This window comes from Bos grunniens, chromosome 12, assembly GCF_055505025.1.
Source record: "Bos grunniens cultivar Pamir isolate PY7600 chromosome 12, Bosgru_T2T1.0, whole genome shotgun sequence".
Classification (NCBI taxonomy): Eukaryota; Metazoa; Chordata; class Mammalia; order Artiodactyla; family Bovidae; genus Bos; species Bos grunniens.
In genome coordinates this window covers 74,444,446-74,458,521 of record NC_141176.1, presented here as the reverse complement: position 1 = coordinate 74,458,521, position 14,076 = coordinate 74,444,446, and the positions used below count along the sequence as shown (strand labels likewise).

The 14,076-nt window shown below is 44.1% G+C and overlaps 1 protein-coding gene across 1 annotated transcript in view; it reads right to left on the bottom strand.

The window, feature by feature from the left end:
- LOC147361910 (ATP-binding cassette sub-family C member 4-like) overlaps positions 1-11,551 on the bottom strand; it is a 173,905-nt gene extending 162,354 nt beyond the window's left edge. The window contains 3 exon segments of the mRNA XM_086330240.1: positions 1,142-1,262; positions 1,798-1,908; positions 11,039-11,551. Coding sequence (XP_086186366.1) covers positions 1,142-1,262; positions 1,798-1,908; positions 11,039-11,112 — 306 coding nt within the window. The 5' untranslated portion in view covers positions 11,113-11,551.
- Between the last annotated feature and the right edge of the window lie 2,525 nt (positions 11,552-14,076).

Sequence of the window (14,076 nt, the reverse complement as noted above, 5' to 3'; positions counted from 1 at the left end):
TACATGCAGTGCCCTTCAGGACAGCACAGCCTTTAAACAAGAGCCACGCCACCAATCTGCAAACCACCTGGCCCACCCACCTCACCCCAACACGATGGACTGATGAGATCTCACACCTTCTCCACCTAAAACACCCTTTTCTTAGCAACTGCATCTTCCATGCCTCTTGCTCTCACATACTCACAGGCCTCCGGTGTCCCTAAGGCAGTGCTAAGGGGCCACGGAGAGCATGAGCCACCCAGGGGGATCTGCAGCAGACCTCCACCAGGCTCAGCCAGAACAGGGGGGCTGACGGCACTGTGTACCCTGGTGAACTGTCCTCTGGGGGATGTTGACCCAGGATCTTCAGGGTCATGGAGGTCACTGACCTCACAGCTTTCTGCCTCTGGTTTGCCCTGCACATTCCCTCCTATACCCTCTGCCAATGCCAGGATACCAGGATCCCCCTTCAACCAGGAATCTGCTCCCACAAACAGGGAAAGAAAGCAGTGTGGAGGGTGCACAGAATTCACGGTGAAGCTGGAGCTCCTCCCCCTGGGGGCTTTGCTCACAGTGCCAGCCCACGGGGAAGGGGGAAGCCTGGGGAAAGGTGCGTTCTTAGGAGTTCTGGGTGGCTACAGTCCAGATGCAGGGCCCTGGGTTCTGTTCCCCTGGAAAAGGAGCAGCAATGGTATCTTCTTAGAAAAGCATTTATCAGATGTGACCTGGTCAAAGTAACAACTTTTACCTTGTTAAACTATAAATGAGTGCCATAAAATGTATGTTATCCTGGGCTTGGGTCCAAATTACCTTCCTCTAAATCACAGGGCACATATTGCCTGAGGTTGCTGGAATCTTCTTTTGGTCAAAGATCAGTCAGCATTTATACTGAGAACCAGGAACTTTCTAACATAATATAAAATGTCTTTTATTTCAAGGCCATCCTTCCACAACAGTCTTTAACCAGTTAAAAGAAGAATAGTAACCCCTGGAGTCCAGTTCTTGCCATTCTAAAGATGAATACAACCTCTGAGCTCTATCATGTTTCCATGAGGGTTTATCCTCAGACCTTAGACCGCTGACCTCTCTTCCCACCGGTCCGTCCACCTCAGTACTAAGACACATACACCAAAAAGCAGTGCACAGTATGAAAATCTTTTACCTCCAGAAATGTAAACATTCCCCAAATTAAATAGGATTTCCAGTAACATTTTATGATTGCTTTCACTAAAGAGGGTTCCTGTGCATCCTTCTGGGCTCTCTTAACTTCTTGATCCCAGTACCTGTGATACAAAACAAAGCACAGTAAAGAACAGCGTGTCCATCAAAGGGAAAATGGGAGAGGGACAGAGGAGAAGATAAGTTTTCACTACAGGGCACTCTGTGGCTGCCCCATAGATGCTGGCTAACTGCTCACAGGGCTCCTAAAAGATAAGCAGTGCAGACTCTGAAGCACCAGAGAAACAGGCCTTGAGGGAAAAGTTCCAGATTCTGGAAACAAGTTCCTGCCAAGATTTGCTAGACTCACAGGTCATGAGCAGCTCAGGAGGGCAGACTCCCTCCTTCAGGGACCCCACCTCAGGGGACAGAGCTCAGCCTCCAGGGCCATGGCTGTGGGCTCCCTTCATGCCCACAGATGCACAGGGAACATGGGCGTCCAAAGTGGGCTAAGCCCAGGGTCAACCTGAGGGGCTGAGCATGCAGTGTCAGGAGAAGAGTCTCAGAAGAACCCAGAGGAAGGCAAAGCCTCCCCCAAACCCTTAGCCCCATGTGAAAATTCTCACTCTTTCTCCCCTTCTCCCTGATGTCTGTGCTTACCCTTGCAGCTCTTCTCCAAGGCGCTGGGAGCGATCTTCCGGAAGCACCGAGTACATGTCATCTGGTTCTAATTTCCGTTTGTGACCAATTTTAAACAAGGGGTTTAGCCACCTGTTAAACATGAAAAGGAGAGTGACATATATCCAAATTACACATCTCTAATTAGAAACCTACATTCATGGACATTGTTAAAAAAAAGTCTACATTTTAAATATACAAAGATATGGGGAAAATTAGATATATGCTTACAAACACACATACATTCTAAGTATAGGAAAGTCATTCTGGCTTATATATTACATAATTAAAGCAGCCTCTTTGTGGCCACTGAACATATATTGTACATCTGCTTTAATTATTAAGAAAAAATATATGTTTAGAAATCAAAATAAAGTAGCAGTGGTTCAGGAATGCAGAATAGAGCTGAATGGCCATTGTGGGTACGGCTGCAGATATGTTCCTGTATTACTGAGGACTTAAACCTTCTGAAATGTATCAGATTGAAGGATACCTACATACGCTAGTGGTAAAGAATCTGTCTGCTAAAGCAGGAGATGTAAGAGATGCTGGTTTAATCCACAGGTTGGGAATATTCCCTGGAGAAGGAAATGGCAACCCACTCCAGTGTTCAAATCTGGAAAATCCCATGGACAGGGGAGCCTGGTGGGCTACAGTCCACGGGGTCGCAGTCAGACATGACTGAAGTGTCTTAGCACCAGTCATATTCAAAGCAGTTGCAAACTTGAGGTCTCAAGATCTCCTCAGATCAGTTGTCAACACAGAGGAGTTTTTACAGGGTGTTATCTTATGGACACAACACCCTGAGTCTAACAGGCTCTGGACCCTGAACTACTTACAGTCCTGTCAGACTCCCCTCAGCCAGAACACTCATGTGAGCCTCTTTCTGAACCCAACCTTCTGAAGACAACCTCAAGATAAGTAATAGCTTCCCAACTAAAATGCAGTTGATTCTTCTTATGGTCCTCCTCAGTATCACTCTCTGGAAAATTCATTTATTTTTAAAAGTAACATTCAAACATCCAAAAGGGCTGGAATTTTACTGATTGTTGGATCTGTCACCATCAGCCTCACTCAGGGAATATACATAGCCCACCAGACTTTCAGGGAACTTCAGCTGACAATATCACCAAACTACGGTTTAATTCCAGCATGCCCAGGCTTCCGCCCAGGGACATCAAGGTTGCCCCATTGCCACCACACCCCTGTAAAGCTGTATGTGTTAGTCAAATCCCTGTTTTCTGGGGGTCCAACCAACCATTCACTATGAGCCCTCCACCTACAGGCATGGCCGACTCTAGATAGTTACCATCCTTAAGGGCTCTGGGGACAGGATCATACCAAACTTGGAGGGCCCTGGCCATGTGCAAGTATGGATGGAAGGCGCCACCATAAGCCTAAATAAGAATCAATAAAATTCAAAGACTGTGTGTGTGCCCTTGAGGGATTTGTTCCTCGAGGACCCTGTAGCAAGGGCCACCTATATTGAGCCATCAACTGTCTCCAAGAAAACTACCAGGGGACACTGGGCTATATGTGGTTCACACCTAGATCAAGGTTACATTCAGATTTTAATTACACTCAAACAACCTATGAATCAAAGGGGGCCGTTCATCTAGTCAGGAGGGGAGCTGGACTGGTAATAGCAGTTGTCACTCTTGTTAGGCTCCCTGGTGAGCCTAGCATGAGAAAGAATGTATAATAACCTAAGTATAAAGAAAAAGAAATTTAAAAAAGTCAGAGACTGACCTAGGTAAGTCGAGAACCCAGTTCTAACCTTAGAATGACAAACTCTTCACTAGACCCTCTGGCCCACATGACACTTGACCACTGCAAAGCTTTTGACCACCTGCTGTCTGATCAAGGGGGAATTTGTGCCCCAACCATTTCCTGTTGTTTTTATGTTAACACTAGTGGTCAGATAGAAAACAGCACATCCCAATTGCCAGAGAAAACTGCCTGCAGACAAAGACAAATATCATACAGTATCACTTATACACAGAATCTTAAAAAGTAGTACAAATGAACTTATTTACCAAAGAGAAATAATAGAGTTACAGATGTAGAAAACGAACTTATGGTTACCAGGGAGGGAGGGATGAAGGGACAAATTGGGAGACTGGGATTGACATACATAAACTACTATATAAGTATCCAACTCTTTGCAACCCCATGAACTGCAGCCCACCAGGCTCCTCTGCCCATGGGGATTCTCCAGGCGAGAATACCTGAGTGGGTTGCCATGCCCTCCTCCAGTGGATCTTCCCAACCCAGGGATCCAACCCAGGTCTCCTTTACTGCAGGCAGATTCTTTACAGTCCGAGCCACCAGCGAAGCATATATAAAATAGATAACGAATAAGAACCTACTGTATAGCAGAGGAACTCTACTCAATACTCTGTAATAGCCTTTATCTTTTTTAAAGAAAAGAACCTTTTAAAAATAGTGGATATATGTCAATTGATTTACTTTGCTGTACTCCTGAAACTAACACAACACTGTAAATCAACTATACTCCAGTAAAACTTTTTCTTTAATAGAGAGAAGGTCACTTGGCCAAATACTCAAAACAAGAAGTGCCTGGCTGAACAAATTTGTGACAGGAACAAAAGAAGATTCCCCAGATTCCCTGGGCTTCTAAGGCCATTCTTAGAATCCCTTACAGTTATTCTTCTTTTCTGGCCCTTCGGCCTATGATTTTTCAATTGTCTCATTAGTTTTATCTCTTAGAGAACTGAGAAAACCAAGTAGCATATGGTCTTTACCCAAGGCTATGAGCAACTTGGACTCTATCCTGGTGACAATCAGATTCATTTTGGTGGAATCAGGAGAAATCCGCTCCTGTAACCCAAAGTGAAAACAACACCCAGTTGTGGATGTGACTGGTGATGGAAATAAAGTTCGATGCTCTAAGAGCAATATTGCATAGGAACATGGAATGTTAGGTCCATGAATCAAGGTAAATTGGAATTGGTCAAACAGGCGATGCCAAGAGTCAACATCGATATTTTAGGAATCAGTGAACTAAAATGGGGTGAAATGGGCAAATTTAACTCAGATGACCATTATATCTACCACTGTGGGCAAGAATCCCTTAGAAGAAATGGAGTAGCCATCATAGTCAACAAAAGAGTCCAAAATGCAGTACTTGGGTGCAATCTCAAAAACGACAAAATGCTCTCTGTTCGTTTCCAAGGCAAACTATTCAATAGCACGGTAATCCAAGTCTATGCCCCAACCAGTAATGCCAAAGAAGCTGAAGTTGAATGGTTCTATCAAGACCTACAAGACCTTCTAGAACTAACACCCCAAAAAAGATATCCTTTTCACCATAGGGACTGAAATGCAAAACTAGGAAGTCAAGAGATAACTGGAATAATGGGCAAATTTGACCTTGGAATACAAAATGAAGCAGGGCAAAGGCAAACAGAGTTTTGCCAAGAGAACGTACTGGTCATAGCAAACACCTTCTTCCAACAAAACAAGAAAAGACTACACATGAACATCATCAGATGGTCAATACTAAAATCAGATTGATTATATTCTTTGCAGCTGAAGATGGAGACACTCTGTACAGTCAGCAAAAACAAGACCGGGAGCTGACTGTTCAGATCATGAACTCCTTAGTGAAAAATTCAGTCTTAAATTGAAGAAAGTAGGGAAAGCCACTAGACCATTTAGATATGACCTAAATCAAATCCCTTATGATTATAGAGTGGAAGTGACAATAGATTCAAGGGATTATATCTGATAGACAGAGTGCCTGAAGGACTATGGACAGAGATTAGTGACATTGTACAGGAGGCAGTGATCAAGACCATCCCAAGAAAAAGAAATGCAAAAAGGCAAAATGGTTGTCTGAGGAGGCTTTACAAATAGCTGAGAAAAGAAGACAAGAAAAAGGCAAAGGAGAAAAGCAAAGATATACCCATCTGAATGCAGACTTCCAAAGAATATCAAGGAGAGATACGAAAGCCTTCCTAGTGATCAAGGCAAAGAAATAAGGAAAAAATTAAAATGGGAAAGACTAGAGATCTCTTCAAGAAAATTAGGGGAATCAAGGGGAAAATTTCATGCAAAGAAAGAAATGGTATGAATGTAACAGAAGCAGAAGATATTAAGAAGATATTAAGAAGAGGTGGCAAGAATACACAAAAGAACTATACAAAAAAGATCTTCATGACCCAGATAACAACAGTGGTGTGATCACTGGACAATAGCCAGACATCCTGGAATGAGAAGGCAAATAAGCCCTTGGGAAGCATCACTATGAACAGAGGTAGTCGAGGTGATATAATTCTAGTTGAGGTATTTCAAATTCTAAAAGATGATGCTTTTAAATTGCTTCATTCAATAGGCCAGCAAATTTGGAAAACTCAGCAGTGGCCACAGGACTGGAAAAGTTCAGTTTTCATCAATCCCAAAGAAAGGCAATGCCAAAGAATGTTCAAAGTACGGCACAAATTGCATTCGTCTCACATGCTAGCAAAGTAATGCTCAAAATTATCCAATAGTACGTGAGCCACGAATTTCCAGATGTTAAAGCTGAATCTAAAAAAGGCAGAGGAACCAGAATCAAATTGCCAACATCTGTTGGATCACAGAAAAAGCCAGAGAATTATAGAAAAATGTCTACAGCTGATTTATTGATTATTGCTAAGCATTTGACTGTGTGGGTTACAACAAACTGTGGAAAATTCCTCAAGAGACAGGAATACCAGACAACTTGACCTGCCTCCTGAGAAATCTGTGTGCAGGTCAAGAAGCAACAGTTAAAACTGGACATGGAAAAAGAGAGTGGTTCCAAATTGGGAGAGGAGTACGGCAAGGTTGCAGAGTTCCAAAAAAACATCTATTTCTGCTTTACTGACTATAGCAAAGCCTTTGACTATGTGAATCACAATAAATTGTGGAAAATTCTGAAAGAGATGGGAATACCTGACCACCTGACCTGCCTCTTGAGAAACCTGTATGCAGTTCAGGAAGCAACAGTTAGAACTGGACATGGAACAACAGACTGGTTCCAAATAGGAAAAGGAGTACTTCAAGGCTGTATGTTGTCATCCTGCTTATTTAACTTATATGCAGAGTACATCATGAGAAAGCCTGGGCTGGATGAAGCACAAGCTAGAATCAAGATTGCCGGGAGAAATTTCAATAACCTCAGATATGCAGATGACACCACCCTTGTGGCAGAAAGTGAGGAAGAACTAAAGAGTGTCTTGATGAAAGTGAAAGAGGAGAGTGAAAAAGTTGTCTTAAAGCTCAACATTCAAAAAACTAAGATCATGGCATCCGGTCCCATCACTTCATGACAAATAGATGGGAAACAGTGGCTGACTTTAATTTTTTGGGCTCCAAAATCACTTCAGATGGTAATTGCTGCCATGAAGTCATGACCAACCTAGACAACATATTAAAAAGCAGAGACATTACTTTGTCAACAAAGGTCTGTCTAGTCAAGGCTATGGTTTTTCCAGTGGTCATGTATGGATGTGAGAGTTGGACTATAAAGAAAGCTGAGTGCCGAAGAATTGATGCTTTTGAACTGTGGTGTTGGAGAAGACTCTTGAGAGTCCCTTGGACTGCAAGGAGGTCCAACCAGTCCATCCTAAAGGAGATCAGTCCTGGGTATTCATTGGAAGGACTGATGTGGAAGCTGAAACTCCAATATTTTGGTCACCTGATACAAAGAGCTGACTCATCTGAAAAGACCCTGATGTTGGGAAAGATTGAAGGCAGGAGGAGAAGGGGATGACAGAGGATGAGATGGTTAGATGGCATCACCAACTCAATGGACATGAGTTTGGGTAAACTCCGGGAGTTGGTGATGGACAGGGCAACCTGGTGTGCTGCGGTTCATGTGGTCGCAAAGAGTCGGACACGACTGAGTGACTGAACTGACTGACTGAACTGATGGCAGAAAGAAAAGAGCTAAAGAGCCTCTTGATGATGGTGAAAGAGGAGAGTGAAAAACGCTGGCACAAAACTTAACATTCAAAAGATGAAGATCATGCATCTGCTCCCATCACTTCATGGCAAATAGATGGGGAAACATGGAAACAGTGACAGACTTTATTTTGGAGGCTCCAAAATGACTGCAGATGGTGACTGCAGCCATGAATTAAAAGACGCTTGATCCTTGGAAGAAAAGTTATGGCCGTCTTAGACGGCATATTAAAAAGCAGAGACATTACTCTGCTGAAAAGGTCTGTCTAGCCAAAGCTATGGCTTTTCCAGTAGTCATGAATGGATGTGAAGTTTGGACTATGAAGAAAACTGAGCACCAAAGAACTGATGCTTTTGAACTGTGTATTGGAGAAGACTCTTGAGAGTCCCTTGGACTGCAAGGAGATCCAACCAGTCAATCCTAAAGAAAATCTTTCCTGAATATTCATTGGAAGGACTGATGCTGAAATTGAAACTCCAATTCTTTGGCCACCTGATGCAAAGAACTGACTCATTGGATAAGACCCTGATGCTGGGAAAGATTGAAGGCAGAAGGAGAAGGGGATGACAGAGAATGAGATGGTTGGATGGCTTCACCAACTCGATGGACATGAGTTTGAGCAAACTCCAGGAGTTCATGATGGACAAGGAAACCTGGTGTGCTGCAGTCCATGGGATTGCAAAGAGTCAGACACTGAGGCACTGAACTGAACTGAACCCAATATGTGACAATGCCTACGCTTAGCAGGTAGCAAGATCAGAAGATGAACCTTTGCCCCTTCAGAGTCCTTCAGTAATAAGGAGCAGGAAAAAGGAAAGGCTGATGCCCCAGAAATATATCCCTGCCCCTCCCTTGAATGGAAACCAACTGCTCTTATCTGAGTTTCAGGCTTAATCATAAAAGGAAAGAAAAAAATAAGAACTGATTAGAAATAGGTAGGACCCAAATGGCAGAAGACCTAACATCTAGTAGACACAGAGCTTCATTATGCATCCACTGTAATATATAAGCATGATAAATGACACACCCATCAGGACCACTACAGTTGACAATGACTATGACAACAAAGCAAAGAGCTCATACAAGGACTGAAAGGAGTGCTACTTTAATTTCAGGTCCAAATCACACCACATTATTGGGTAAGCCATGAATATTCCTCCCTCTTTTAACCTGATTACCTTTCTTTTACTTCCACCCTCCTATATACCCAGTTGGGCTGAGAGGTTGACTTGCAAACTAAGTCTCCATTTCTCATTCTTTGGTCACTGAGCAAAGCTTGTGCTCTACCAGTCTCACCATCAGTTTACGTATTGGTTGGGGGAATCTGAGTGGAAAAAGAACCTCCCCATCATCATAAGGGGTCTCAGTCTGGGCCAGGACCCTGGAAAAAGTCCAGGCAACCAATTCCATGAAAAGCACAGCAGTTACATACACAAGAAACACAGACCCCAGAACCAGACTTCCTGGTTTGAGATCCCACTCCACCGCTTACTAGCTGTGTGACGGTAAGCAACTTACTCAACCTCTATGCTTCAGTGTCTTCAAGCATGAAATAAGAGGTAATAGCTCGCCTTACTCCCCAGCAGGGAAACTGGAAATGGGTGCCAACGAAAATGGAAGTCTTCACCTTCCATTTCTATGCACATACATTTTCAAAATCAACAAACAGAATGTGCTTTGAGAGTTTCTTGCCATACTTGATGTTAAGGAGACATTTGTCTACTTTGCTATTATTTATGGTAACCACACACAAATTCTTTCTTCTAGGCCCCTCTTTCCTAAGGGGTGATCAACTAGCCAAGGGATGTAGCTACATGCACTGAATACACCACCATCAAAACAAGCATAGAAGCTGCCATCCCCTTGGGGATCCCCTAGGCTGTCCAATAAAAGAAGTATCAGAATTTGTGGAAAAGATAAATGGGTTATCTTTAAGACCTAATAACCACCCAAGTGTGATTAAAATCCAAAGGTTCAGGCCTATATATCTGTAGTCCTAGCTATTAGATGAAGACTTCAATTAAGAGCTTTAGCTCTCTGCAGTGCTTTTCATCTCTGTGTTTCCTCCCAGCTCATGGACCTGTCAGTGGCTTCAGGACCAAAGGACTCCTGGGCAGGACCACCTCCATCAAGACCATGCACTGCTTCTCTGAAGGATAGAGATCTGGATAAGACCTCACAGGTTTCAGGGACCCCATCCCCCGGGTTTGGTTCTCAAATGTAAAAGTGGAGATATTCACAATAGGGCCAGGGGCTGTGGTCAAATACACACTCTACACCTGGCCGTGTGTCCCAGGCAAAAGCAACACATGTTCCAGAATAGTGTGCCTATTCATTTCATAAAAAACAATAGTGTTTTGTACAAACATGAAATTGGCCAAAACTAAGTACCAGGACATACAGGACCACACAAGGAGTGAAGGAGGGACAGAAAGAAAGACATTGGGTAGACAGGGGGAGAGAGGGAGCCCAGGGCTGTTGGAACTCAGATGTTCACCTAAGGAACGTGGGAAAAGGTGGGGGCATTATTGGAAGATGGCAAAGATGCAGGGCACTAAATAGATAAAGAAAATTGTTCACAAGCTGTTTGCTTGGGGGAGCCAGGGGGGATTTGCAGCTTATTTCAGAACTGACAGTGAATTCCTGAATGGTTCTGAGGCCACTGGATAAAGTGGAGAGTAGGGAGGCCAGTCAGAGAAGGCAATGGCACCCCACTCCAGTACTTTTGCCTAGAAAATCCCATGGATGGAGGAGCCTAGTAGGCTGCAGTCCATGGGGTTGCTAGAGTTGGACATGACTGAGCGACTTCACCTTCACTTTCCACTTTCATGCATTGGAGAAGGAAATGGCAACCCACTTCAGTGTTCTTGCCTGGAGAATCCCAGGGATGGGGAGGCCTGGTGGGCTGTCGTCTATGGGGTCACACAGAGTCGCACACAACTGAAGTGACTTAGCAGCAGCAGCAGGGAGCCCAGTCCCTTCTCCCGCTGGGCAGTGACTCCCCCTGAGCAACCTCCTTGCCTGCTACTCCTGCTGCATCAGCTCTCAGTCTCCGGGGCTGGCTGGGCGGAGAGCAGCAAGGCAGGGAGACTCAGTTCCCCTGACACCAGGTTCCTTGGTACCCCTCCCAACCCCACCCCTCCCAACCTCCCAACCCCACAGGCCCCAGGCACCCAGGCACGCTCCCTCGCCTTGTCCCTTGGTCCCCAACAGAAGCTGACAGTGTCAGGCTTGCCCCGCAGTGGAATGTCACAGCTCAGACAGGGCGCTCACCAGACAAACAGGCGCGAGCAGAAGTTGGCCTTCTGCACCGGGCTGGTCTTCACCTCCGCGGACACAGGCAACATCTTGCCGGCCAAGGTGGACACAGATCAGGGTTTCCCTGCTCAGGCGGCGGTGGGGCTCTTGCTGCTCCTGGAGGCGCCCGCGGGGATGCTGGAGACTGGCCGCCCCACAGGTCCACTGGGCCGGAGCCTGAGAACACCTGCTTCTGAGAGTGGACCGCCCTTTATGCACCAGGTCCACCTCCCAAGACTGAGCAGCCTCCAGGTCCACCTCTGAGGCACCCGCTCTGTGCAGGTGCTGCCGCAGGCATAGGATAGAGACAGGGCACCACGTGTGGGGCTGCAGGACCAAGAGACAGCCAGGTAGACGCTTCCAGAAGCCTCATGTAGGTGGGAGGCAAAGTTATCAACTCTTTGATAAAGGCAGCAGGGTGACTGCGGGGCACAAACAGCCCAGCTCCCAGGAATGCACCTGGCTGCAAACTCTGCGGAAGTTCCTGCTGGGAGCCCAGGCATTCACCCAGAAGGTGGAGACAGGAGGCTCAGGCCCCGCCCATCTCTGCTGCTCAGAGGCTCCCCATGGGCTGCAGAGGAAACTTGGAGAAAGCTAGCAGAAGGAGATAGCAGCCTCCTCTCTGGGCCCTCTGCCCTCATCAAAACCAAACAAGGGCGCTGTGGGAAGTTCTCCAGCTGTAATGAAGCAGAACCCAGTGGGGCCTTCCTGGGATAGATCCTACCCCCACCCCATGCCCTCTGCCTGTCTCTTGTTTGTAGAAAATCTTCAGTCTCTCAGGCCTCATCTGAATCACAAAAGGCTGGCTCAAGAATTAATGACTGGAAAAATGTGAACACGTGATAAAAAAACAAACAAACAAACAAACAAAAAACCTTTATCAGTAGATTAGCCATACTGCAGTCACAGAATCTTTAGTTTCTCCCAGAAGGCTACATATAATATGTTTGGTGCATATTCCCGAGTTGTTTTGCAGATGCTAAAAAGTCCACCAGGTTGAAGAAGTTAACTGCATGATGACCATGATAAACTGGAACCTAAGGATTTATGATGATAACCCCAGTTGCATTACCGTGTTCCTCAACATCAAGCAGAGAATAGTGCATAAGCTAAATCAAGTACTCTCCACTCTCTCCCCTAGTCTGCCTTTAAAAATCCTCCCCTGAAATCCACTGGGGAGTTCCAGCCTTCTGAGCACGAGCATCCTTACTCCTTGCTTGGCCCTTGCAATAAACCTTTCTCTGCTCAAAACGCCAACATTTCAGTTCATATCACCTCAGTGATACAAACCAGGCACCAAACATTTGATGATGGCCAACAAGAGGGTTTAGCACAGATTATGTTTGTAGAGCTATAAGACTTAAACAAATGTAACAGAAGAATAGAAGACTTCAAATGATTTTGAAATATGAATTCATTGGAGATCGCCACAATATGTGAGGTGTCTTGCAGCTCACAGGTTACATTGTGGGGGGGACCTCTGTGAGATTTTTGCTGCCCTCTTTGAAGAGGAATTTGGGACAGAGAGATTGCCTTATGATTTTTTTCATCCTGAGCTCAGGGCCTGCCTAGTGGAGTAATAGTGGCAATATGTTATAGAATACAGGTTATGTGCATTTGTGGGAAACTTAATTCACTTTTAACTTCCACAATGCCCTATTCAAGAAGGTATTATCTCTGTTTTACAGACGAGAAAGATGAGGCTCAAGGACAGCATTCTCCAAGATCTTTGAATCAGTAAATGATGAATTTTGATTTGGATTCAAGTCCAAGTCCAGCATGACTGTCTCACTGTTGGATGGTCAGTGTGTGAAAAGTGTCTGGAATATGCTATCTGAATGAATCAATGCTGTAGGACTGAGAATAAAATCTTGGGCTCCCCCTCATAAATGATAAGTTATTTGTGTGGCCATCTTACCAGCTCAGCAGCTTCTCTTCCCTTTCATTCTAAATGAAGAAAGATCAAAGTTTGTGGTGCTTATAATAAGATTGTCTCATTATTCTTTGATAATTTCCCATGAACCTTGGCTAAAATGGTGTTATTAATAATGACTTTTAGCTTCAGTTATGCAAGATGAATATGTCTTGCAGAACTAGTGTACAGTAATTTGGTTACAGTTGACCATACAGTACTGTGTCCTTTTCATTTGCTGAGAGAGTAGAGTTTGGGAGTTCTCAACATACAAGAGAGAAAAAATTAAATGATTAAGATGTGAAGTGATAGATATATTGATTGGCTTGGTATGATGAGCATTTCACAATGTATACATATGTCAAGTCATCAAGTTGTACATCTAAATATATACAATTTTTGATCATCAATTAGACCTCAATAAAGCTGAAGGAGAAATTAATTTTAAAGAAACCCTTAATGTATTCAAATATTTTTTATAACTCAAACATATAAGAGTGGCAAACTGTTGATAATTTTCTATTGATGAGCATGCTGGTGGTTTATTATACTATTTTTGTGATATTTCATGCATGTTTGAAGTTTTCTATGGAAAAAAAAGGAAGACAAAGCTGAAAACTGTTAATGTCCAATTACCCATCTTTCTGGTGTTAACTCTTTCTCAGATAATGCCATCAAACAACCTAAATAATCACTCCTCACTTGATTTCCAGTTCTCTTTGAAATTCTCTGCATTTCTCCATCCCTATAAATGTTCAGCTACTAGTTCTACTTCAAAGATGAATAAATTCCTTGCTGAAGTTGGAAGTCTAGTGACTTCTCTTGTCACACTTCCCCAGACTGTTCTCTCTGATCCCCACAACTGTCTCAAGACCATAATTAGTGTCTCCAAACTGTCAAATCCACTCAGTCCCTACAGCTTCTGCTGTTTTTTTTTTTTTTTTAATTAAGATTTTTTGAAACTTCTTAGCATTCTTTTCTGAATATACACTACTATGATATTTAGAAGAAATGTTCAAATCCAATGTTACACTGTTCAGAGGGCTGGCTCTGGAGCCAAGGGACCAGAGCTCTAGATGCCTCACTCATCCTGCTTCCAACA